We start from the raw sequence: 21,434 nt of genomic DNA on the forward strand, positions 1-21,434 counted from the left end.
CCTGCAACACTTGGGTATTAGGGCTGGTGAAGCACAGTATAACTGGCATTGTGTTTTGGTTTGGGGGGGGGGGGGGGGGGAGGTGGTGAGATTAGGGCCTACCAAGCCTTAACATTCTGTGATAACTGCTTTAACCCCATTAATGTCCTGTTTATTTCCAGTTGGTTAAGGATTTTTTAAAAAGGGATAATGAAGGAATTCTCCTAGACTCACAAATAACTATTGAATTTGATACTAAAAATATTATGGAAAACAGAATGCATGAGGTAGATGCAGATCCCAAACTATTAAATGAAAATGGTCATCACTGCAAAAGATATGTATAAAGTTGGTGAGAGCTGGTTATGGTATTGCACTATAAGTCACATTTGAAAAGTACAATGATTTCCATGTATAAATGAGCCAAAAAACAGAATGACATGTCCAAGTGTAATGATAAATCCACAATACTTTGCTTAAGAATAAAGCAGTAGTTGATCACCCAAGCTGTGAAGTGCAACAATAGGTGGTGCTTTCCATTATTACGCAAAGTGTTCTGCCCTAGTGTTAAAAACTGAAGGATGTGCTTGTCAAATCTTCATATCCTAAAATACAAGAATTTGTAACTTCACATTTAGGAAGACATTGCTTTCTAGCTAATAGTTACAGTTGTATGTAAAAGCAGTTAAAGCTAACATTTTCCTCAAAAATCACCATAGAAAAAGGTTAGTGATCCAAAATATTTTTGTACATTGAAAAAGCTTTCAAAGAGTGTTCTGCACCCAAAAGGTCAACTTGATTGTTCTCTCCACAAATGTTGAATGACCTGTTGTCTGTTTCCAGCATTTTCTACTTTTGCTTCAAAGAGATACAGGTCATGTATTGCAAACTATATCTGAGTAACAGTATATAAAGTAGGATACTTGGATCTTTGCCAATACGGGATAGTCTAATATTGCACTTCTAATTTGCATCATTATGCAAAACAAAACAAGAGCAATATTTCTGTTAGAGATTTTACTCAAAATTAATTTTAAAAATTACATTGCAACAATCCATGTTACATACTTATCAAGCTTCAGATAACTTAGAAAATAATTATAGGTTAATGAACATCTTTGAAAGAGTATAAAAAGAACAGTGCAAATAAAATTGTGATGTACATTCCAAATGTTTTCATTACTTTCTAAAAGTACATTTTACAGTAAAGATCTTGGCTTCAGAGCTGAACTTTTTCAGTCTTAAAACTCCACCTCAACGCGACACAACAGAGTGCTAGGTAGGCAAAAAAGCTGAAGTGTCACAACCTACAGAAGAGAAGCGCAAATGATTCATCCCATCAGACAAGGTACATTATGTTTAATTGCACCGAAGAATATGGGGAAGAAAATTAATCAGGAATATTTGAATAAAGTATAAGATAATGTTGGAAAGTAAACAGTCTTTAAACAAAAACAGTAGCTTAACAAAAGAGAGTGCTAATAAAATCCTATTTATGACACAAACAAGTTTCTTTATGGTGTAGCAATGTTCCTGCTGGTCTTTAGCAACTTTTCATGTAGCCCTTAAATTCATTGGTTTCCTTTCAATCCACCATACCAGTGTTGTGCACTGATCTTAAGCACTCTTATTTTTTGTTTATAGTGGTATTCCTTCAGGTAAGCTTTCAATGACGGTGGTACTGGAAGAGCACTAATGCCTTCATAGGTTGTGTAGCTGCAAATTACAGCTCTGCAAAGGCGCTGAAGTGAAAATGGAAAAGTCCTGTTTAGTGGAAGTGACAACAGTGGCTCAAAGAACATACAGGAGTTTGGGTCCCTGTAATGTTCCAAAAGGTCAGTTACACTGGGTGCATGAAAAACACAGGGATCATGAGCATCAAAGCTGAAGTTATGGTTCCATTGTTCAATTCTAGCATGGAGAGAGCGGCTGTAACGTCTGAAACTTACAGAGAAAAGATAGTCCTCTTGAGCAGAGTCCCTGAGCAAGTACGTACCTTCTGGTTTACCTTCTAACAGAGCCTCAGCTCCATATCTATCCATTACACCCCAGTAACATGGATTACTACTGATCCGAAATAGATCTGGGACTAGGCGGTGAATGTAGTCAAACTGGGTATGGTATTTGTGAAAGGGTGTTAGCCAACTACAATCGTTATCAGAATCCAGTTTGGTATTATTCTGATTTTCAGAATCTGTGAAAAGAGCCATCAGCTCCTCATCAGAGTCTGAATCATTCGAAGGAAACGTAATGCTATTATCACATGCTAATTCATTCATTCCCGGCTCCACCTCTGAGTTCTGTTTGTGCAAAGCATTAATCTGAGAAATCACTTCAAGTGTGCGGATTTGTGCATCTGGAGGGTCCACCTCTAGTTCAATGCTCATTCTGCATCCTTCTTCTAATTCATTTTCATCAAATCCCACCTCTGAGCCTTCCCAAACTCCACAGCTTTGAGTCAATGGAATTGTGTGCCAATTAATCAAGTGCCATTTTTGAGCCAGCTCAGATCCAACTGGAAACGGACAACCATCCAGCATCAGATCACTAATGCAGATTTTACTTTTTGAAATTAAAGCTACAGAGTTTTTATGGTTATGCACCTTTAGAGGGAAACACTGAGCTACTGCATCTTGGATCTTTTGTTTCAGTGATCGACTGGAGAGCTTGCGTGAACATGAATCTTCAAGATCCAGCTCAGGTCCAAGTGAGCTGAATTTTCTCTCCCTTCTTGAAGGGGTTGACGATTTCCCAACAACATCCCCCACCTCTCCATCTGAAGCAGTCTCCATTTTAGAAGAACGTGAACGTTTCTTGCCACTCCAAGCATAACCGTCCCTACGATCAGTACTTTTCCCTTGGTTGACCTTCGGCTTTACATCCAAGTTTTGAGCTGCTGCTCCTCTTTGTTGTGACATTCTTTTAATTAACTTTGAAACAGTTAGAAATTTAAATGTTAATCAGTTAATTCAGGATCTTTGTGTCACAACAAACTTAACGGCAAAATATGCATTTATCGTTTTGCTAGTTCTCACTAGAGCTATTTCATCTGATTGCTGCACAGACAATTCCACAGTGCTTCTGCAAACGAGAGCATCTGCATAGAAGGAAAAAAACAAAATCAGTGTTTCACTCTTAAATAATGATGTAAAGATATGAATAGAGACTGAATAGTTCTCATATCATCTCAGAGTCAGAAGTTGTAAGTTCAAGCAGCACATCCAGGATTGGAGTATTCAAATCTCATGACCTCACCACTCCCTATCTCTAACCTCTTCAAACTCTAGAGCCCTCTGAAAACTCACTCAGCGTTCCTCCAATTCTGGCTTCACGTGCATCCCCCACTCCCTTTGTCCCACAATTGGCAGCTGTGCCTTCAGCTGGCTAGGCTAAGCTCTGGAATTCCCTCCCTAACCCTCTCCACCTCTAAGACCCTTCTTAAAATATACCTCCTTGACCAAGCTTTTAGTTACACCTCCTAATATCTTCTTTGGTTTGGTGTCAATTTTTGTCTAATTACGCTTCTATGAGGTGCCGTGGGATGTTTTACTATTTTAAGGCGCTATATAAATGCAAGTTGCTGTTGAGTATATAATCTAAGCTGACACCCCCCCGCCTTTTACGTCCACCTGAGAGGGCTTGCGACTCATCTGAAAGATGGCACGTTAAACGGTGCATCACTCCTTCTGTATTGCACTGAAGTATCAGCCTAGATTATGTGCTCAAGCCTCTAGAGTGGGGCTTGAACCCATGATCTTGGACTCAGAGGCAAGAGTGCTACCACTGAACCAAGGCTGACACTAACTAAATAAATAGCAAGTAGAAGGATGTTTGAACAAATATTGTTCCAAGCAAACTAAAATAAGTGGATGAACAGAAAAATAAAGTATCACCAGCTAGAACCATATTCATGCTCATAATGCTCCACTCAAGGTACGTTACTGATCTCAGTCTGCCATTGTGAGCAGATGCTAAGCAGAGGCCAGACATTTGATCACCTGTTTTACTCACCATCAGCAACAACAGAAAAAAGAGAAAAATACTTAGACAGTTGGGTAGATTTTAGAATTGTAGAACCCATCTGATTGATTCCATAACATGGGGCAATCCACTCTGCCAGATTACTGCCCATGTGAAAATTTACCCTGGTAATCCATACTTTCCAAAATAACAGCATCTGAATAGTGACTTAAGATTTGCAGCTTTTATGTATTCAAGACCTGAACCAAAAACCCTGAAAAGATAAACTGACTAGTCCAAAGATCATTGTGACATCACCACATGGCTAATATCCCATTTCTCAACTGTAAAAAATGAAACACACAGGAAGTGCCAAAATGCATTTCATGGATATTTCTACCCACAAGCTTGGTTGTGTCACTTGCGAGTTAACTCGCTTAGGAGAATAGAATTACACAGATCTCCATAAATCTCCATCTACACAATTCCTAATAGTTGAATTGAGTTGATTCAAATGGCAGAATTGTATAATGACTATTTCGTAGCTGGTGTTATTGGCAATAGATTTGTAAAATTATGATTAAACCAACAAGATGCCAATTTTAGAAAAAATATGGGCAGACTGAGAACACTGCAGCTGTACCAGACACTAAGCTCAGAATCATGTTTACTCTGCTGACTGTTTGAGATTGTGGGATCAGGCTTTATTTAAAAATAAAACACCACTGAAAAGATACTACAATATGCCTTTTACTTTAAAAATCAATCAGGTTACTGTTAAAATGAGAGATGCTGTAATTAGTGCTGTAAACTCAATATACTCAAAACATTCATTGTGAATTTTGTAACTTGATTTTTATGCTAAATTTATGACTGTAATGGCATAAATTTGATATGAAAATCCTCAATGAACAGCTGAATGATACTCAAGTTTGCACAGCCTCAGCCAAGGGATATCCAACTACACACTGTGCCTGCAGTACTGAATTATCAGCTCAAGTAGGATCGACAATGCCCCAAAAACCAATGCAGATCACGAGTGCATCAAAATTCAACTCCCCTTGAGCTTAGATTTACCAAGTTAGTAGATTGACGCCGTGCAGCATAATGAATTGGTTTGAATACCCGAGGTACTCTAGTGTCCTCAGTTTTTCAGTGCCATAGCTCATGTAAGTACTCAAGGGTAATCAAGGTATTGCAGGAAATTAGAACACACCACTTCAAAATAAACCTTGATAGTAGGACAAGGAGGCATAGGTTCAAATTAGTGAAAGGCAAATTTAGATCTGATGTCAAGATGTTCTTCATGCAATAGTCATCACTGGCATGGACTTTGGGGTATAGTAGTATAATCAAAAACTTTGGAGCAATTCCAGGGATGCTTGGATGTTGAGATGGGAGACCAATAGACGTTTCTAGATGGACGGGCTAAGATAGACAGAATGATCATCTTCATCTATTTATCTTGGAAACTGAGAAAGACATGATGCATTTTGTACTATGCTTAAACCCTGGCTTCCTAGACAGAAAAGTAAAATGGGTGAAGGTATAGCAAATATAATTACGAAGTAAATGAGTTGAGAAAGACTCTTGGTAATCACAACCACATTCAGGCAGTGAAGTCTGGCAATTGGGTGTGCAACATGCTTTCACATATACAGTGGAAGGGGAGGGGTCAAGTCAGCAACATCCATTTACCAACACCCAAGTCGCTCAGATGCAAGAAAGAAATATCAGCATTTTACTCTTCATTCATGGGTGGTACATTACAGCAAATTTTATTTAGATACTACTAGAAAATTGGCAATTCCTTTGGGATATTATGTTTAGTGGGAGGAAGGAACATAAGGATTCTACTTGGTATTTAGAAATTTATAGTCACACACTTTATAGGGTTCCTTCAAGGAGGACATGTTAAATCTCATCAGTACCCGGTTACTGTTTTTCAGTCACAAGACCAAAAGCAACGTCACTATTGACACTGTAGCTGACCATGCGTCCCCGTTATTGACACCACATGATTTAGGGTTGGGGGACTCATGTTGGGGGGTTAGGGTCCAAGGGACTGGTGTGGGGGGGGCAGGGGGGGTATTAGGGTCCAAGGGACTGGTGTGGGGGGGGGGGGGGGGGCGGGGAAGGTATTAGGGTCCAAGGGACTGGTGTGTGGGGGGGGGGGGGGGGGGGAAAGGTATTAGGGTCCAAGGGACTGGTGTTTCGAGGGGGAGGGACAGAATCGGAGGGACTGGTGTTTGGGGGACTGGCGCCGGGCCCTACGGGACTGGCGCCGGGCGGGGGTATTAGGGCTTGTGGGAGTGGCGCCGGGCGGGGGTATTAGGGCTTGTGGGAGTGGCGCCGGGCGGGGGTATTAGGGCTTGTGGGAGTGGTGTTGGGGAGGTATTAGGGTTTGTGGGAGTGGTGTTGGGGAGGTATTAGGGTTTGTGGGAGTGGTGTTGGGGAGGTATTAGGGTTTGTGGGAGTGGTGTTGGGGAGGTATTAGGGCTTGTGGGAGTGGTGTTGGGGAGGTATTAGGGTTTGTGGGAGTGGTGTTGGGGAGGTATTAGGGTTTGTGGGAGTGGTGTTGGGGAGGTATTAGGGTTTGTGGGAGTGGTGTTGGGGAGGTATTAGGGTTTGTGGGAGTGGTGTTGGGGAGGTATTAGGGTTTAAGGGAGTGGTGTTGGGGAGGTATTAGGGTTTAAGGGAGTGGTGTTGGGGAGGTATTAGGGTTTAAGGGAGTGGTGTTGGGGAGGTATTAGGGTTTAAGGGAGTGGTGTTGGGGAGGTATTAGGGTTTAAGGGAGTGGTGTTGGGGAGGTATTAGGGTTTAAGGGAGTGGTGTTGGGGGGGGTATTAGGGTTTAAGGGAGTGGTATTGGGGGGGGTATTAGGGTTTAAGGGAGTGGTATTGGGGGGGGTATTAGGGTTTAAGGGAGTGGTGTTGGGGGGGGGGGGTATTAGGGTTTAAGTGACAGGTGTGGGGGTTGATTAGGGTTGAAGGGATTTGTGTTAGGCGCGGGGGTGGGGGTGGGGGGTGTTAGGGATTCGGGGACTGGTGTTCGGGATTAGGGTCCAGTTTTGGGGCAGGAGGGACCTGTTCGAGACGGACAGGTTGCACTTCAACAGAGCTGGGATCAATATACTCCCGGGGTGGTTCACTAGTGGTGCAGGGGGTTTAAAACTATTTTGGCAGGGTGATGGGCACCAGGACGTAGCATTAGAAAAGACATACAAGTTGCAAAAAGGATTGGGAGAGACAGATAGCACTATAATAAGAAATAGTACAGCATTACATGGGATCAGACTAAGATAATTCGAGAAGGTCTAAGATAGGTTTGGAGTGCATGTGTGTAACGCACAAAGCTTGGTAAATAAGGTTGGCGAGCTGCAGGCACAAATAGCCATATGGGAATATGATGTAGTGGTGATAACTGAGCCTGGCTCAAGAAAGGGCAGGATTGGGTACTAAATATTCCTGGATACAAGGTGTTCACAGTGGATTCAACTATCCTAATACAGGCTGGCATAATAATAGTGTAAGGGCAAAGAAGGGGCAGGAATTTCTGAAGTGTGTTCAAGAGAACTTTCTTGATCAGTATGTTTCCGGACCAACGAGGAAGGAGGCATTGCTGGAACTGGTTCTGGGGAATGAGGTGGGTCAAGTGGAGCAAGTGTCAGTGGGGGAACATTTAGGGAACAGTTATCATAGTATCATAAGGTATAAATTAGTTATGGAAAAGGACAAGGAGCAATCTAGAGTAAAAATATTTAATTGGAAGAGGGTCGGGACCGGATCTGGCCCGGGTAAATTGGAATCAAAGATTGGCAGGCAAAACTGTAATCAAACAATGGGCAGCGTTTAAAGAGGAGATGGTTCAGGTACAGTCTAGGTACATTCCCACGAGGGGAAAAGGTAGGGCAACCAAAGCCAGAACTCCCTGGATTACGAAAGAGAGAGAGTAAGATGAAGTGGAAAAAGGGGGCGTATGACAGATGTCAGGTTGATAATACAAGTGAGAACCAGGCTGAATATAGAAAGTACAGAGAAGTGAGAAAGTAAATAAGAGGGGCAAAGAGGGAGTATTAGAATAGACTGGCAGCTAACACAAAAGAGAATCCAGAAGTCTTATATAGGCATATAAATAGTAAACTGGTAGTAAGAGGAGAATTGGGGCCGATTAGGGAAGAAAAAGGAGATCTATGCCTGGAGGTAGAGGGCATAGCTGAGGTACTACTTTGCATCTGTATTTAGCAAGAAAGAAGATGCTGCCAAAGTCACAGTAAAAGGGGAGGTAGTTGAGATACTGGATGGGGTGAAAATTGATAAAGGAGGTACTAAAAAGGCTGTCTATGCTTAAAGTAGCACCCGGTCCAGATGCAATGCATCCTAGGTTGCTGAGGGATGGGTGAAATTGCAGAGGCACTGGCCATAAACTTCCAATCCTCCTTAACCAGGGTGGTGCCAGAGGACTGGAGAATTGCAAATGTTACACCCTTGTTCAAAAAAGGGTGTAAGGATAAACCCAGCAACAATAGGCCAGTCAGTTTAACCAGTGGTGGGGAAGATTTTAGAAGCAATAATCTGGGACAAAATTAAAAGTCACTTGGACGAGTGTGGATTAATAAAGGAAAGCCAGCATGGATTTGTTAAAGGCAAGTTGTGTTTAACTAACTTGATTGAGTTTTTTGATGAGATAACAGAGGATTGATGAGGGCACTGTGGTGGTTGATGTGTATATTTCAAAAGACGTTTGATAAAGTGCCACATAATAGGCTTGTCAGCAAAACTGAAGCCCATGGAATAAAAAAGGTAGTGGCAGCATGGATACAAAATTGGCTAAGTGACAGGAAACAGTAGTGGTGAATGGTTGTTTTACAGACTGGAGGAAGGTATACAGTGGTGTTCCCCAGGGATCGGTACTAGGACCACCACTTTTATTGATATATATTAATGACTTGGACTTGGGTGTACGGGGCACAATTTCAAAATTTGCAGATGACAAAACTTGAAAGTGTAGTAAACAGTGAGGAGGATAGTAATAGACTTCAAAAGGATATAGACAGGCTGTGGAATGGGCAGACACATGGCAGATGAAATTTAATGCAGAGAAGTGCAAAGTGATCCATTTTAGCAGGAAGAACGAGGACAGGCAATATAAACTAAATGGTACAATTCTGAAGGAGGTGCAGGAACAGAGAGACCTCGGGGTATATGTGCACAAATCGTTGAAGGTGGCACGACAGGTTGAGAAAGCGGTTAAAAAAGCATACGGGATCCTGAGCTTCATAAACAGAGGCAGAGTACAAAAGCAAGGAAGTCATGTTGAACCTTTAAGACAATGGTTCGGCCACAACTCGAGTATTGTGTCCAATTCTGGGCACTGCACTTTAGGAAGGATGTGAAGGCCTTAGACAGGGTGCAGGAAAGGTTTACTAGTATGGTTCCAGGGATGAGAGACTTCAGTTATGTGGACAGACTGGAGCAGCTAGTGTTGTTCTCCTTAGAGCAGAGAAGGTTGAGAGGAGATTCGATAGAAGTGTTTAAAATCTTGATGGGTTTAGATAAAGTAAATAAAGAGAAACTGTTCCCATTGGTGGAAGGGTCGAGAACCAGAGGACACAGATTGGTGATTGGCAAAAGAACCAAAGGCGATGTTACGCAGCATGTAGTTATGATCTGGAATGCACTGCCTAAAAGGATGGTTGTAAACAATTTTACAACACCAAGTTATAGTCCAGCAATTTTATTTTAAATTCACAAGCTTTCGGAGGCTTCCTCCTTCGTCAGGTAAATGTTGACCTGACGAAGGAGGAAGCCTCCGAAAGCTTGTGAATTTAAAATAAAATTGCTGGACTATAACTTGGTGTTGTAAAATTGTTTACAATTGTCAACCCCAGTCCATCACCGGCATCTCCACATCATAAAAGGATGGTGGTTGCAGATTCAATTGTGGCTTTCAAAAAGGAATTGGATTAATATTTGAATAGAAAAAAATTGCAAGGGGAATGGGACTAACTGGATTGCTCTTACAAAGAGCCAGCACAGGCTCATTAGGGCAAATGGCCTCCTTCTGTGCGGTAACGATACTATGATTAGGGTTTAAGGGGCCGGTATTGGAGGGGGGAATATTAGGATTTAAGAGACCGGTGTTTGGAGTGGGGGGGGGGGGGGGGGCATTGAGGTTTAAGGGACCGGTGTTTTTGTGGGGGGGGCCAGAAGAGGGGGAACAGAGTGGAGAGAAAATTAGGGTTTGGGGGACCAGGGTTGGACTGGGGGGGGGGCAGGGGTCGGTCCAGAGTAGGGTTTAGGAGATTGGGGCAGGAGGGTGGTGGTTAGAAGTAGGGTTTAGGGGATTGGGGTTGGGGTGGGGGGGTGGAGGTTAGGAGTAGGGTTTAGGAGGTTGGGGAGGGTGGAGGTTAGGAGATTGGGGTGGGGGAGTGGAGATTGGGGTGGAGGTTAGAAGTAGGGTTTAGGAGATCGGGGTGGGGGGGGTGGAGGTTAGAAGTAGGGTTTAGGAGATCGGGGTGGGGGGGGGTGGAGGTTAGAAGTAGGGTTTAGGAGATCGGGGTGGGGGGGGGTGGAGGTTAGGAGTAGGGTTTAGGAGATCGGGGGTAGGGTTTAGGAGATTGGGGTGGGGGGTGGAGGTTAGGAGTAGGGTTTAGGAGATTGGGGTGGGGGGTGGAGGTTAGGAGTAGGGTTTAGGAGATTGGGGTGGGGGGTGGAGGTTAGGAGTAGGGTTTTGGAGATTGGGGTGGGTGGGGGGGGGGGGTGGAGGCTAGGAGTAGGGTTTAGGAGATTAGGGTGGGTGGGTGGGGTGGAGGTTAGGAGTAGGGTTTAGGAGATGGGGGGGGGGGGGGTAGGGTTAGTTTCTCGAAGATGTGCGGATCATTAGCATTGAGCTGACATCTGCGCGGTTACCTCTGCGTGGTCTGCAGAAACCGCCATCGACAACGCGTTGTCCACAGCAGACACCGCCATCGAAATTGGACGCGTGCGACCAGAAACGACAAAATTCATCAAGCAGATCAATTATTAAACGAGCGAGAAAGGCTCCTGTCGGTCTGAAGTTGAAGCCGTGACAGATACTGAACGCACCAGTGATCGGGAGACGGCTGCAGGTCGGGTCGCGAGCGTCGGTTTGAATGACAATAGACGATAACGACTTACAATGAATGACGCACCACCGACACAATGCTCGAGCCCCCGGCTCTTCACCAACTGTCCTCTCACTGACCGGCCCTCCCTTTTAACAACTCGGCTTCACTCACCCGGATACACATAACCTGCGGTAGGAAATGACGTCCAGAAAATACCCTATACCATGTCATAAAGATTTAATATTACAGAAGAGTTAAACTCTTTATAGCCACAGATTTTTTTTAAAAAAAAACAAATAAATGTAACACAAGTTTTACAATCAACTATTAATTATGTTTTTTTGCTGTGTACATTTTTGTCTCGCGTTGACTGGGACGTGAAGGAGAAGGCGGTTGGCGGGAAACGCGAAGTTGTTGATCAGCCGCCGGTGCGGGAGGGGAAAGTCGCTGCAGCCGCTGCCCGACCTCCGTTAGGCCCGACCGTGAGTAAAAGGGCCGCCAGTCATCTTGGCTCAGTATTCGGTCGAGTGCGGTACAGGATGCGGACCCTGTGCCCAGACTGTACACTGGGGAGAGGTCGCACCACAAACCGGTCCGGGCTGCAGCGCTCAGCCTCCGGTTGTCTTTCTGCTCCTTATTGTCATTGAGGGGATGCAGACCTCGCAGACATTTCCCATTGTGATTACAGTTTTTTTGTTATGAGTCGCTGAAAAATGCAGTTGCACTTTGGTTAACAGCGGGGTTTGCGATCTTCTTTGCTCTTTCGGGTTGTAAATGTCACTCGTAACATTTCTCCGATGTTTGCAACTCTGTGGGTACACTTTGTAGTCCAGTTAGCTTCTGTATGGATGCAATGCAGAAAGTCCAATCTTAATTGTCGGTCTGAGGGAATGGCCACTACAGGATGATGTGACCTACAGTTTTAGTGGGACCGTTCACTTTTAATTGTAGATGCCGTTCTGTAAGTGCAAGTTCTTGTCATGGCCCCACCTCATAATAGCCTGAAGGCACATTCGCCAGTGGTGGGGTGAAGAGAGGAGGATTCACAAGAGGCTGGAGATGTATGGTGTTGGAGGAAATTAGAGAGGTAGGTAGGGAGGCTTGACGCTGCAGAGGGACATGTAGATGAGAGGAGACCAGGAGTCACTGTAGGTCAGCAAGGACAGGGGTGATGGGCAAGAAGGGCTTGGTGTGGGAATGAGATACAGACAATTGAGTTTTGGATGATCTGATAAAGGGTCGGAAGCTCAGCTCAGGGTTGAACAGGACACTTTTTTAAAATTCGTTCACGGGATGTGGGCGTCGCTGGCAAGGCCGGCATTTATTGCCCATCCCTAATTGCCCTTGAGAAGGTGGTGGCGAGCCGCCTTCTTGAACCGCTGCAGTCCGTGTGGTGACGATTCTCCCACAGTGCTGTTAGGAAGGGAGTTCCAGGATTTTGACCCAGCGACAATGAAGGAACGGCGATATATTTCCAAGTCGGGATGGTGTGTGACTTGGAGGGGAACGTGCAGGTGGTGTTGTTCTCATGTGCCTGCTGCTCTTGTCCTGCTAGGTGGTAGAGGTCGCGGGTTTGGGAGGTGCTGTCGAAGAAGCCTTGGCGAGTTGCTGCAGTGCATCCTGTGGATGGTGCACACTGCAGCCACAGTGCGCCGGTGGTGAAGGGAGTGAATGTTTAGGGTGGTGGATGGGGTGCCAATCAAGCGGGCTGCTTTATCTTGGATGGTGTCGAGCTTCTTGAGTGTTGTTGGAGCTGCACTCATCCAGGCAAGTGGAGAGTATTCCATCACACTCCTGACTTGTGCCTTGTAGATGGTGGAAAGGCTTTGGGGAGTCAGGTGGTGAGTCACTCGCCGCAGAATACCCAGCCTCTGACCTGCTCTCGTAGCCACAGTATTTATATGGCTGGTCCAGTTCAGTTTCTGGTCAATTGTGACCCCCAGGATGTTGATGGTGGGGGATTCGGCGATGGTAATGCCGTTGAATGTCAAGGGGAGGTGGTTAGACTCTCTCTTGTTGGAGATGGTCATTGCCTGGCACTTATCTGGCGCGAATGTTACTTGCCACTTATGAGCCCAAGCCTGGATGTTGTCCAGGTCTTGCTGCATGCGGGCTCGGACTGCTTCATTATCTGAGGCTACGAGCAGTCTGGATCAGCCTGAGACAGTTGCTGGCACGGGCACGGAGCTTGTGGCAGTGATGAAAATTATGACAGTTTTCCCAGTGTTTAGCTGGAGGAAATTGTGGCTCATCCAAGACTGAATATTGGTCAAGTTGTTTGACAGCACAGAACTGATGGAGTGGTAGAGTTGAGCGTCATCAGTATAGGTGGAGAATCTGATTCCTGTCTGCGGACGATGTCACCAAGTGGAAGCATGTGGATGAGGAGGGGTGAAGGATGGGGTGGGATTCTCGAGGTAATGGTACATTGGTAGGATTAAAGCCATTAATAGAAGCTATGATTGGATAGGTAAGAGTGGTACCAGGTGAGAGCAGTTCCACCAAGCTGGACAATGGAGAAGGGAGATAAGAGAATTATGGCATGGTTGACTATATTAAAGGCTGCAGATAGGTTGAAAAAGGATAATGCACCACAGTCACTGTTACAGAGAATGTTGTTTGTGAATTTGGTTAGGGCCATTTCAGTGCTCTTAGAGCGGTGGAAACGCTCCTGATTGGAGGGATTCAAACAAAGTTATAAGAGAGATGGATGTAGATCTGAGTGACAACAACTGGTTCAGGGAGGTTGGATGTGGGGTGGTAGTTTGCAAGGGCAGATGGGTTGAGAGTGGGTATTTTGAGGAGGTGGATAATGGCAGTTTTGAAAAGGAGAAACACACTACCTCAGGTGAGGGAACCATTTACAATGTCAGCTAGCATGGGGACCAGGAAGAGAAGTTGGGTGGTTGGCAGTTTAGTGGGAATGGGGTCAAGGGAGCAGGTGGTGGGTCTCATGGAGGAGATGAGCTTGCAGAGTGCTTGGAGGGAGATAGAAGAGAAATGAGAGTTTAGAGCTGGAGTTGAGTACCCAGGGGGGAGATTTGACTTGAGGGGAGAGGGGGAGGGGGGAGCAGCTACAGAGGCAGCTGAATTCTATCTGTGTGATAAAGTACATGAGCTTCTCACGCTCATTGTTAAAGGTGAGGGTGGAAGTGGCAGGAGAGAGGGGTTTAAGGCCCTCCTAAAAGCCAAGTTTTTCGTCACCTCGTGATGAGAGCTGCATCATCACCATGACAATTAGGGTGAGTGATGTGGTGGAATATATAGCTGGATAGACGATTCTCAGTAAAGGGGAGGGACTCTCAGTCTGTGAGCCAAATTTTATGAAGGCCTATGATGTCATTGGATTCCTAGGGGAAGGTCATGGATATTAACCTTGTTTGCAAGAGATAATGCGGAGTGTGGCTAGTAGAAGACCTGCACTCATGGTTGGAGGAGGAGTGAGGGCAGAAGAGAGAGGAACGGGAAGAGATTGGAAAGGTTTTTTCCCAGAGGAGCAGTTATATGGGTTTTGTGCCGAAGTAGGCCAATGAGATGGTATGGATTGCTGATTTGGGAGAACTAGTGGTGGGAGCCTTAATTCATGTGGTAGAGGATGCCAAGGGAAAAGCAAAGGAAAGATCAGTATCGCTGAGTGGGTTGGGGCATTTTGCAATAGGGCGAGAAATGAGAAGTGATTAATAACAGAGCTCAAGAAAAGAGGCAGTGGGACAAGAAGAGCAGGGAAGGCAGTCAACAAGATAACTGAGGAAGGAGGACATGGTGCCTGGTGGCACACAGAGTGAATGCAGGAGTTGCTATGGGTTGCATATATGAACTGGGCTTTGCCTGCCAAACAAGGCCTGCTGGTGATTGATAGAATCTGAGACCAGTGGCAGTCATGGAAATCCTGGCCTAATGGTGGAGAGTGGGGAAGAATCTGGAGCCAGGTGATGGTTGAAGAGTGTGTAGGGTCTGGTGGTGGAGTTCAAAGAAGATCTGACACTTAATGATAATGAAGTGGTTGGCAGTTAAATTTGGGGCCTGGTAGGCCGGTTGGAGGCCTGGGTCTGGGTCTTGTTAGCTGGAGATTATGCCAGTGTCTGGGACTAGAGCTTGGCTGTCTAGAGACCAGGGACTGTGGCCTAGCTGGCTGGAGCTTGAGGTCTGCCAGGTAGATGCTGGGTCAGTGACTTGCATAGTGTAGTGGTCCAGTGACTGCCTGGAGGTCTAGGATTTTCTTTTTCTCGGTGCCCCTCTCCCCTCACCTTTTTATAGAGGGAAGATATTATCTGAAAGTTAGAAATCTATTTGATATTTATTGAAACTGGCAGTTTTACTGTTGGCGTAGAGGCCATCGAATTACATGCCCGGGGCTGCCCCCCTCCTCGTGGAGTTAATTATGTGAGATGTCCTCGTACCTTAAGCAGTCTTTAAGAGGTTCCATTGCAAACAGTAGCTGGGGCATGACTTCAAGTCGGCCCAAGGGCTACTCAGGCACTCCGAACTCCAGAAAACTGCTACACCCTGGGAAATTTGCACTTCCAGCCTATGTTATGATTTCCTGGAGCTGGGCATCCTTCAGCCTAGTTTGAACTTGTGGTCTGTGTTGTTTGCAATGGGGTTTTCCTGGGATGCTACCCGTGATCAGCGTCACCGGAATAACCTGATGCCAAAGGCAAGAAAATTAAGATTTTCAAGAAATCTTCAATAAAAAGAGGGAGTTCTTTGGATTAAAAGGTACTGCCCCCAGACTTTCCTTCCTCAATATATGCAACAAAACTGGTCATTGGCTGTAAAAATATTCAAAAAATACAAAATATCATCATTATAAAAGCAACATTAGGCAGGGCCATAATCTACAAAACCTTTCTCTACTTTTTCTTTCTTGAGTATTATTTTTCCTTTTGATCAGGACAAAGCAACTGAAGATGCCAGCTGAGAGAAAACCAATGCGGTATGCTCACCCGGATGGGTACACAGGGGTTTGTTTTGATGAAAGTGGAAGGTAAGGTACTTTGTTGTAGCCTGGCCTGATTGAACTCAACTTTGTTTTCTCCCTTTTTAAAAAGCAATTGTTTCCTGTCTACAAGCACCAATTTATCTTCTCTTTACGTTCCTTGTGCATCATTTGTGACGCAGGTTGAGCAGATGACCTCCTTCGAGGCCTCTTCCCAATCCTGTTGGTTGAGAATTGTAAACAATTTTACAACACCAAGTTATAGTCCAGCAATTTTATTTTAAATTCACAAGCTTTCGGAGGCTTCCCCCTTCGTCAGGTGAACGATGTGAAATGAAATCCTCGAAATGAAATCGCATTTATAATTCACAGAACAATGCTTGGTGAGTACAGACAGTTTTTTCAACTGCCCGTTGCCAAGGCAATCAGTGTGCAGACAGACAGGTGTTACCTGCCAGGTCTCAGAATATACAAATCACCAAAAAAAAACAACAAACAAAAAAAAACAGAGATAGAGAGGTAGAAACATAGAAAAGACAGCAACTGACCCGTTATATTAAAAACAGATAACATTTGTTCGCTGGTGGGGTAACGTGTAGCGTGACATGAACCCAAGATCCCGGTTGAGAGAGTAACTTCTCCACTTCCTATCTTGTCCCAATTATCTCAATTCCGGACAAGAACTCATCGTGTAGGGAACTGAGGGGGCACACTAGTGTCTTGACACTTGTTGCAGTGCATTGAAATACTACTGGACTGTTCAAACCTTTATTAATAAATGTAAGATTTCAGGTGTTTTTTTATTGTGTTGCAATTTATATTCAACTTTTTGTCTCCACGCTATTTTCCTTCAACTAGAAGGGGGGGCAGGACACAAATCTCTCATGGCTGCTTTAAATGGCAGTCTCTACCAGTTAACAGGAAATGTGGATTGAGAAAGATCTTCTAAATTCCTCTTCCTTCAACTGTTTCTCCTCCTCCTTTGCTCCCCCAAAGAGGGGGAGCATAGGAGGAGTGACCCCTGGCAAAACTGCAATTGAGAGTTGTCATTTGAGATTGCAATTTAAAGCTCTGCACTCTGGTATGTCAGCACACACTGCCAGAGGTTTCAAATATAACCAGACAGCCTCGTTGCTGTAATCAGTGGTGCACACTTCTTGATAAAGTTTCAATCGCAACATTTGACATTTGAACTTGTTAAGATAGGTGTGTTTCCATTTCTTGTTTAAGATGGTTGGTGCTGGTCTTTATAATATGGAATGCTTCATTCAGGGGAGGGAAATCTGGCAGGCCTTGCATTTTTTTAAGTGCAGATCAACAGTTGAGCAATCAAAAGCAGCACAAATGGCAGGAGACTAGTGCAAAAATAGATATATAGGATGACAGTAGTGAAGAAAAAGAACAAAAACCTGATTGCATTATAGTTGATATGATAACAAGTGCCATTGACTTAATGGGCCGGAAATTGCTTTCAAGTTATTCACGTTGCTGAGTTATTAGTGGCGAAATCGAAGAGCAAGTTCCAGCGACCGCACATGCGCAGTCAAACGTGGAAATCCAGAACTTGCTCTTCCTGATTTATCGGTAATCTGACAGCTTCGCGTTAAAGGGATGTCGTGGCTGCAATCAATGGACCCAATGGACCATTGCAAACTTGCTCTTCTGCACAGCTGGAAAGTAACTAATCTCGCTCTAAAACAGTTACGCTGAGGTTTTTTTTTAGGTCTAAACTAAGTTTTAACAGTGTGGTAGGTATTACTGACTGCCAAACAACCTCTCTGGCACTAAAAATTAACTTTTAAAATGTTGAGTCTCATTACTCCTGATTTTAATAGTTTTTGGACAGTTATATTAAAAAAATTTTAATTTTAATTTTTAAAAAAACTTTTTCTTTCTTTCTTTATCTTTTATCTGAGTCTTTTAATCTTATCCTCTCTTTATTTTGCTTTCTCTATGTCATTTTATAATACCTTATCGGGCACATCTGAGTTTTTGGTTTGCGCGGTTTGTCTGTGATCTGCATTTCCTGTTTCTCACAGTGTGGATTGCTTCAAGCTGATTGGTTGCCAGGCCTTAGCGATCCTTTCACCACTCACTCAGCCCGGGAAAGAATGCTGAAGTTTTTTGAACTCGCAGTTCAAGGAAGTAGAAAGCGTTAACTTAGTGGGCGACATTAAACCTAATGAACGGTGAGCACTGTTGGTTCACCGCCCAATATAGTTTTAATTTGTTTTGTCATGAGAACTTGTTCAACTGTAGCAATCTATACCAAATAGATGTCAAAAGAATAGTAAACACATGGGTGCCACATTGAGTTCAAACACTGATCCTTCAGCACTTGCACTAAAGTTTGAAATCAGCCTAGACAAGATGCTTGAAAGTCTGCTCTTTCTTCTGATTGTAAGAATCCTACATGAAATTAATTTGGCCTAGATCCAGTCCTTAGGATTCACAGCAGAAAACTGTATACAAACAGGAATGAGATGAATGCCCGGTCAATCTGTCTTTTTGGTGATGTCATCTGAGGGATAAATGTTGGCACGGACACTGGGAGAACTCTACTTATGTTCTTTGAATAGTGCCATGGGATCTGTGGCATCCATCCGAAAGACCCTGGTTTGATGTCTCATCCTAAAGTCAGCACCTTTGACAAAGCAGCACTCCCTCAGTACTGCACTGAAGTGCCAGCCTAGATTATGTGCTCAATCTTGGAATGGGGCTTGAACCCATGACCTTCTGACTCAAAGGTGAGAGTGCTACCATTGTCAAGACTGACAATTAAGTAATAGTCTTTTGAAAGGTCTTTCCAGGGTCCTCCATTGAGTCAATCTGTTTGAAATTCCAGATTTATAGTAACTGGTGGCAGTGATGGAGACGTTCGAATATGGGAAAGTCTAGATGATGATGATCCCAAGTCGATCAATGTCGGTGAAAAGGTTTATTCGCTGGCTCTCCGGGTATGTGATTGCTTTGCCCTTTACAGGTGCCATTTCAAATAATTACAACTGTTATAAATTGTAAGTGTCAAGAGTTGACCATCTGGTATATAGCATTGCAATTCAGTAGAAATGTTAACCATTAACTCTATTAGAAAGCCACCTGCTTTTGGCAGTGACAATTTTCAGCATTATTAAATTTAAAAAAGTAAATCAAATGGACCTAGGACCTGAATTTAACCATTTGAGTGCGAATGTCAGGTGGTGTCATGCTGTTAATGGCCTACGTCAAATTTTTGACGCGGACAATTTGGTTTTATAGTACTGCAAGATTAATCAAAAAGAATTATTGCTAACTTATAACTGAATAATACATGAGTGCATGCAAATATTGCAGAAAGATTTATAGGATAATGGCAATTGAAGGTTTCAAGTCCAAATGATTAGACTAAAGCATTCATGAAAAAAGTTGGAGTTTTAGTTTTTTCCTTTGTACGTCTGTATAAGTACTTTGAATATTTTTCATATTTGCATTTTTATGTTTAATGTCTTTATTCTGGAACCTCACACTTGTGCATCTTTGTTAATGTAGATTCTTTAACCTAAAAATATTTATAACTTATACTTCACCCGACTTCAAAAAAAACTGGAAGTCGTTTGTTTCTATTGTGTTGTGGTGGCTAATTGATTGATTGTTCTATTAATGGAGTGTAACTAATACAGATGGCAAAAGTGTAAATCTAAAAAAAATGTCTGAAGTGCTTTCACATAACTAATAGACTTATGAAAGAAAAGATTCAATCTCCAACTTTTATCATGAATGCCATAACCAAATGTTTTGGACTTTAACCTTTCAACTGCAACTTAACGAAAGCTACATTATTCTTTCTCTATCTTTTATCTCTATAGATGCATGAAGTATTTAAAGAATAAGCCATCATTTATGATTTCAGACAATTAATAATTATCTGAAGAATATTTTTCTTTCTGGTTTTAGAATGGGATGCTTGTTACCACTGTTTCTAACAACATTGTTCAAGTCCATTCCTTCCCTGAGGGTTCACCAGATGGAGTTTTAACCCGCTTCACTGCTGAAGCAAACCACGTTGTCTTCAATAATGCTGCGACCTGTGTCGCTGCTGGTTCCAGGTAATCGAATACTATTTTAAATGATCACGTAGCAAACTTTAGGTCATTGCTAGAGAATTCTTTTTAATTTTTAAACCAGCTGTACAATTTTGAGGAGGAAGGGAAAAGAATGCGGGTGGAAGATCAAGAGCTTTTGTTGATGTTGAACCCAGTTAAAGTTATAACATGCTCGTGTGTTTTATTTATGGTAATGGAGGATTAACACTTTTTCTTACTTTGGGATCTGAAAACTGCATCAAGTTTGGTATTGTGTAGAAAAATCCCATGTGTGTACCTTGCAGTGACTTTATGGTGAAGATCATTGAGACTAAGGACAACAGTCAACAGAAGACAATTCGAGGTCATGATGGTCCCATCCTTAGTGTTGCTTTCGATCCAAAGGATTTATTTCTGGTAATAAACTGTTAATGCAACTTAATCCATGCAAAATAGTGGTACAGACCTGAAATTAGTAGGCCATAAAGTATACCTTTAAAGTATGACTGTAATTGAGCAGTGCTAAAATAGATTTAGAACTTTGTTTTCAGGACAAAAGTTCAGGACAGTGCTTTTGATATTTTAAATGACTGCAATCATTAATATATACAAGTTTTTTGTATAGTTTAGTATTTAAATAGCTCAGTGCATAACAGTTACAAAGTGTTGCATTTTGCAGGCCTCCTCTAGCTGTGATGGGTCAGTATGTATCTGGAAAATTGCTGATCAGGTAAGATGGACAGGTTTTATGCTTGAAATGTAGTTGTGTGCATCAGTACCAGTTTTGTTGCATAAAATATCCATTTGTAAAATTGTTCTGAAAAATGATATGTACAAAATTTGTAAGGTTTGAATCTTACATTGAGGTTGAGAAGCAGTATGGACTTTCAAGTCTGTATTCTGGTCACAATCATGAAGAATTCTTAAGTGTTACAGAATTGCTTAAATCTCGTTTAAAATAAAATATATATGTTTCAAAATATATTTCACGTGATATTCTTCTACTTTGTAGACTCGTGTGGCAAGTTGGCCACTGCTAACTAAATTCAATGAGGTGAGCCGTGCTACATCAATCTGTAGACTCGAGTGGCAACCAAAGACTGGAAAGGTAAATGTAAAATAAGCATCATACAGAAAGGTCTTGTTTTCAAAAGAGCCATAAAATTGTTTTCACAGCAGGGACTAAGTAAAGATTAGTATTTATTGGTTAGGGATTTAATGCTAGTACTACTTGGGTTAAACAGATCAAAGGTCAAATGTCTGGTACCAAAAGAAATAAATGGTAAAGTTAGTAAAATTATTTTTGCCTGCAGTGTGGTTTGCTGATGGAAAATGCATAGTTAATTAAATGAAGCTTTGATACCCTCTGTTTTCCTCATGATTGGCAAACCGTTAAGCTGAGTAG

At 43.0% G+C, this 21,434-nt stretch overlaps 2 protein-coding genes across 5 annotated transcripts in view; one reads left to right on the forward strand and one right to left on the reverse strand.

Moving 5' to 3' along the window:
• Positions 1-237: 237 nt before the first annotated feature.
• LOC137326464 (suppressor of cytokine signaling 4-like) lies at positions 238-11,196 on the reverse strand. 3 transcript variants are annotated; one of them, XM_067991580.1, is made up of 2 exons: positions 11,100-11,196; positions 238-3,076 (listed from the first exon to the last, which is right to left on the reverse strand). In XM_067991580.1, exon 2 carries the CDS (start codon positions 2,895-2,897, stop codon positions 1,551-1,553), a length of 1,347 nt encoding a protein of 448 aa, XP_067847681.1. In that variant the 5' UTR covers positions 2,898-3,076; positions 11,100-11,196; the 3' UTR covers positions 238-1,550. The 3 variants fall into 3 exon arrangements, with proteins under 3 accessions (XP_067847681.1, XP_067847683.1, XP_067847682.1); XM_067991582.1 differs by lacking the exon at positions 11,100-11,196 and adding an exon at positions 11,028-11,079; XM_067991581.1 differs by lacking the exon at positions 11,100-11,196 and adding an exon at positions 10,851-10,919.
• Positions 11,197-11,289: 93 nt separating this feature from the next.
• wdhd1 (WD repeat and HMG-box DNA binding protein 1) overlaps positions 11,290-21,434 on the forward strand; it is a 61,987-nt gene continuing 51,842 nt past the window's right edge. For both annotated transcript variants that reach the window (XM_067991583.1, XM_067991585.1), the window contains exons 1-7: positions 11,290-11,511; positions 15,924-16,016; positions 18,814-18,925; positions 19,902-20,053; positions 20,335-20,446; positions 20,709-20,759; positions 21,042-21,137. In XM_067991583.1, coding sequence (XP_067847684.1) covers positions 15,940-16,016; positions 18,814-18,925; positions 19,902-20,053; positions 20,335-20,446; positions 20,709-20,759; positions 21,042-21,137 — 600 coding nt within the window. In that variant the 5' untranslated portion in view covers positions 11,290-11,511; positions 15,924-15,939. The remainder of the gene's footprint in view (positions 11,512-15,923; positions 16,017-18,813; positions 18,926-19,901; positions 20,054-20,334; positions 20,447-20,708; positions 20,760-21,041; positions 21,138-21,434) is intronic.

The sequence above is a fragment of the Heptranchias perlo genome, chromosome 10 (genome assembly GCF_035084215.1).
Source record: "Heptranchias perlo isolate sHepPer1 chromosome 10, sHepPer1.hap1, whole genome shotgun sequence".
Lineage (NCBI taxonomy): Eukaryota > Metazoa > Chordata > Chondrichthyes > Hexanchiformes > Hexanchidae > Heptranchias > Heptranchias perlo.

Bases quoted from the DNA above. Each gene is read 5' to 3' on its own strand.
- LOC137326464 (XM_067991580.1), bottom strand. From the start codon at position 2,897: ATGTCACAACAAAGAGGAGCAGCAGCTCAAAACTTGGATGTAAAGCCG.